The following is a 5,000-nucleotide window of genomic DNA, read 5'->3' on the forward strand; positions in this document are numbered from 1 at the left end:
ATATATATATACATACATTTATATACATACATTTATATATATTATTTAGAGAGAGAGAGAGAGAGAGAGAGAGAGAGAGAGAGAGAGAGAGAGAGAGAGAGAGTATATTCTTTTCCTGATGAAATTTTGGAATAATGCATATACTTTCGAACAAATTTTTAATGATTTTCTTAACCAATTCATTTGCAGACAACGAAATGAAGCAAGGATTTGCATTTAAATCAATTTATTAAAGAAGAAAGGAAGCGTTCATCCGTTACATCCTTAATCCAGAAATGGATTATAACAATTATACATATATAAGAAATTAAACAAAGGCGAGTCCAAAGTCATTTGTGAGAAACAGTGAACACAAAACTAAATTGTAATTTTGATTAACTGCGGATGAACCAGGTAGATGATCAAACGAGGAAAGTTTTTTTTTTTTTATTTTTTTTTTTTTTTTTTTTTTTTGAAGTCATTGGACTCAACTGGAAGGATATGGATCCATATTTCCTTTCTCACAGCTTCCCCTTTTGTCTTTGTCAGCATTATTTGTTTGCATACCTTGTTATTCCTGCTATGTTATCTTTTTTAAATAGTTAATGCTGACCGACTAAGTCTGGACGTCGGTGGTACGGGCCACCATTAGGCCCCGTCCACACGGTCAAGCTTTGGTCGACGAACTTTGTTCGATGTGACGTCAGAAGCGGAGAAACCGCGGCAAAGTTCTGACTTTTCTCGCTGTTTCTCCGCTTCTGACGTCACATCGGACAAAGTTCGTCGACCAAAGCTCGACCGTGTGGACGGGCCACCAGTAGTGGCAGCATAATGTCATGAATATTCTGTAAGCGAGGCCTTTTCATAGAAATTCAGACAACCTTCACTGATCTTACGCAAAATGTCCTTCATCTCAGGTCTTCTATCATGCACTGCCATGAATTGCTATTATATATCTGCAGCCGCTTCCTTGCGATGTCAGTAGTTTGACTAATAAAGTTGGTGTGATAGATGTTACATTTGCTCTTTTCATGGATTAAAAGATAATTCTCTTTTAAGGGATGATGGACATGTCTTCTTCGTTATCAGGAATGATAAATCGTTGTTATAACTCATCTCCCTGTTTTTATCTCAGTGCCTCCACATATTCTCTAAAAGAATTGACATTTGTCATCCTTTAAATGTCAACTGTTTCTTATTCAACAACGGTTAGATTTGGTCTAATTTATGATTGGCATACATCTGTTGCTTCTTTCGCTGAATGCTCCATTTAATCTGTTGCGACTGATTAATTTAAATTATTCACCTATTTAAAAGGATACCTTCAAGCTAGCGAGTATACGCGTCTTTTAAGATAGTCTTTGTGGTCTTTTTAGTCCGCAGCATTACCAAAGACGTAGACACATTAACTGCTAACTCCCCTTAGCATTTGCCGCTGTAAAATTGAGCAGCCTAGTTGAACCGTACTTATAAGTTTATGAATTAAAGGAAAAATCAGTCTTCATTTCTGCAAGAAAATCAAACAGCTTACCGTACATCACTTACTCCCATGAAATAACCTGGGCCGAGTGGATAAGTCACTCTCACACTATAGTACCATCCTAAAACAGCACAGGTTCGAATCATGATCTTGAAAGCGTTCCATGTATAATTCACTTTGGGTGTAAGTTATTCGCAACGTATAGTGAATTCATAGTAATGAATTTTACACGTGGCTTAATATTTGAAAGCAAAAAAATATTATGCGTAAATTTAGTGATTTATAACCACGCACGCACACACACATACACACGCGCGGGCGATCTTTGCACATTCTGTAAAGGTGCTCGTCGTTTTTGCTCCTTTGTAATTGCCAGTTACATGCACATCTTTCCCCAGCAAATGTGCAACACTGGTTCTCCTTGTATGAGCTTTGCTCTATCTGTCATACACAGAGATTTCTAATACTTCCCCTCGTTTTTGCTGTGTTCTCTTTGTAATGAGTTTTGAGAACAAGTACCTGTGTCTTTGTGTGTCTTTTCTTGGTATTAATTTGACTTATTACAATCTGATATAATCCTGTAATACCTTAGAAACAAAATATTTAAATTCTATAATATGAAAAGACCCTGGAATTCCATGTTTGGCAATCTTCCAGAAAACTTGCATCAAAAGAATTGTTAATTAGGTTTGGTTGTTAAAGTTTTGCCAATAAACTAGGCATTGAAATATGGGTCAACTTTTCCGTTACAGTAACGGAAATATAATCTTCTTTTCTGCTTGCACATGAAATTAATATCACAATTTGTCACTATATTATAATATTTTAGCTCCGCTGGCATTGTTCAGAATGATTTGCAACTTTTAGTTCAACTATTTTCGTACAGTGCAATGATTCAGGTGCATTCTCTGAATTAAAGCGTAAAAGAATATCAAAAATAAATAGATTTATTTAAAATATATACCAAAAAAATATCATTTTCGGTCATGGGAACACTTCATCTTTATTATTTCTTGAGATTTGATTTTACATTTGTATTTCCCGAGGTGTTCATTTCTATATTCCGCCCCCAGGACTCCTGTATTTTTCTGACTCATAAGAAAATATATTTTTGCTAGGTATGTTACCACCAGAAAAGAAAATAACCTTCAAAATCACGCCACGCAAAATGCGGGACGGAAATGTTCCACGCTGTAGTTTGCAAATTTCATAATTAGATGCATGTAAGTCTGGAGGCGCTCTCATTCCATTTTTATCTATATTTTTCTTCCCGAGAACCAGACACAGATCATTCAGGCCATGGGGGGAACATCCATCATCATGCGAATGTAATGTAACTTAGCGAATTTAATTTGTAGCCAGAGAAGTCAGGAATGTTTTACTATCACCGCTCATCTTCCCCACCCTTCTCTCTCTCTCTCTCTCTCTCTCTCTCTCTCTCAACCAATCATATCTTGATACCAAAAATTTGAAAAATATACTGCTATGTCCTCAATAATGTTTATATTGGAAAATGCAACGGTTATGATATCAACACGAATACTAATGATATAAAAGCATTTAAACAACATATAGTACCCAGTACTCACTAAAAAGGTCTGCTGCAAATATTGCCTCTGGCCAACCAGATAACATATCAAAAGAATGGGGGTTATGAAAAACGCTCCTATCAGTACTCCAGTGGCGAGTGTATTGGGCTCTGGGTTCTGAGAGTCAAACTCAACGTTGGCGCCTTTGAATATAGATATCGCGATGATCACACAGACCTGAAACAAAGAAAAGATGTTTTAGTTACTTACAATATCATTTACATAAAACTTTTTTTTTTCATCCTCCTTTCTGTACAAACAATCCCTGCTGTCCCAATGACTCTCATGGAAATTTTACAAACTCATAATTTACTCCTTCCAAATCCTTTACTAAAATCTAATGCAGATTTCATCCATTCCTTCCTGATACGCTCTTTGCTTTCAATTTTAATGAAATCTAAAGGCTTAATGAATTTACTGCTACATTATCAAACTTTTCTCTGCAAGTAATACTTAAATCTATCATCATTTTCGCTTCAGTCTTGTAGGAATCATATAAACTTCCAGCCACTCCTCTTCTCGAGATTACGTTCATCAAAATCTTTCCTTAATCTACTCTATACGAACCAGCAACATCTTTTTCTCACCATTAAACAAATTCAGATTATTATTCTTTGGAAACTTATTTCCAACTACGAAGCTCCTCCACAAAATCCCTTGCTACACTCAGTCTTACGTTTGCAATGCTCTAAGTAACTAACTACATTAGCTCTCATGTAACGGACTCTAAAGGTTTCTTCACACCATTACACTTTGGATCTACAAATTCTAGCCACTGCAGTTAAAACCACTTATAAGCATCCAATTCCTACACACACTGCCCTTTCTCTCACTTTTGTTTCGCCAAGTATCTCAGTATCCAACTTCTCACAGTAAACAGATCAACTTACCATAAATCTCTGTTCTTCACACCAGAAGAGCAGATACAAGAAGAAGTCATAAGAAGAAGAGTCATGAGATGTAAAATTAATAGGACCCTAAATCTAATAAGAAAACGGTATGTTGATCATTTGTCTTACACAGATAGACATAGAATGCTGAATGGATTTCTTTTATGAAATCCTTTACCTTACATTATTCACAACTTTATGCTTTTTCATCAGATTCTTGAGTCTGTCTTACCTATCTGAAGATTCTCTACAAAAATGTTATTTGTTCCCCAGTCATAGTGGCATGATTAAGAGATGAAATAAAAAAAAAAACATTCAGGGAAAATCTAGTATGTATGCATGATACGACATTCTTCGCTTAATGAATATGTAAAAGGGCCAGTGAATTGTATATACAGATACACTGTAGTGAGAGAGAGAGCGAGGATGAGAGGAGAGAGAGGAGAGAGAAGAGACAGAGACGAGAGATGCATGAAGAGAGAGAGATCGAGAGCAAATGATGATTGACAAAGAAAAGAAAACGAACGCTAAATGAAATGAAATGTCTAGCGGACACGAATAATAAACTGCCTGACACGGCCACCATACCGATCAGGGAATACCTGTTTCCAGAACGAACGTCTTGCTGCGTGGCAACATATCGAAACCGAAATGACAGCCACCTGACAAGGAGGTCTAGCAATGTGACAAGGAAAGCGCTACCCATCTATGAAGTGGGGGAACGTATATGTTGCAAGGCTGTCGGCGCCTCTTGTCGTTGGCCTGTTAGCCGTGGCACCCGAATCATTTACTGGACGGAGGGCTTTGTTGTTTTCTGGGCACTCCTCGGAGGTGTTGTGAATGACATAGGGTTTCTGACCTATTTATAGGGTGTCCAGAGTGTCAGCTGTGTATCAGTCATGTACTACAACCAATGTTTTAGTTTTTTTATTTTTTTTATTTTTTTTTTACTGACGAGAGGCAAATAACGGTTGGGTTTAACTTAGATTGCAGCAAAAAATTAATTGAATGACTTACTGACCTAGAAATATTGATTTGTTTTGATTATTCTCTTTATCATTT

At 36.6% G+C, this 5,000-nt stretch overlaps 1 protein-coding gene across 2 annotated transcripts in view; it reads right to left on the reverse strand.

Moving 5' to 3' along the window:
• LOC135206496 (protein snakeskin-like) overlaps positions 1-5,000 on the reverse strand; it is a 279,333-nt gene that overhangs the window by 2,324 nt on the left and 272,009 nt on the right. For both annotated transcript variants that reach the window (XM_064237864.1, XM_064237863.1), the window contains one exon: positions 3,049-3,225. In XM_064237864.1, coding sequence (XP_064093934.1) covers positions 3,049-3,225 — 177 coding nt within the window. The remainder of the gene's footprint in view (positions 1-3,048; positions 3,226-5,000) is intronic.

Source organism: Macrobrachium nipponense, chromosome 31 (assembly GCF_015104395.2).
Source record: "Macrobrachium nipponense isolate FS-2020 chromosome 31, ASM1510439v2, whole genome shotgun sequence".
Lineage (NCBI taxonomy): Eukaryota > Metazoa > Arthropoda > Malacostraca > Decapoda > Palaemonidae > Macrobrachium > Macrobrachium nipponense.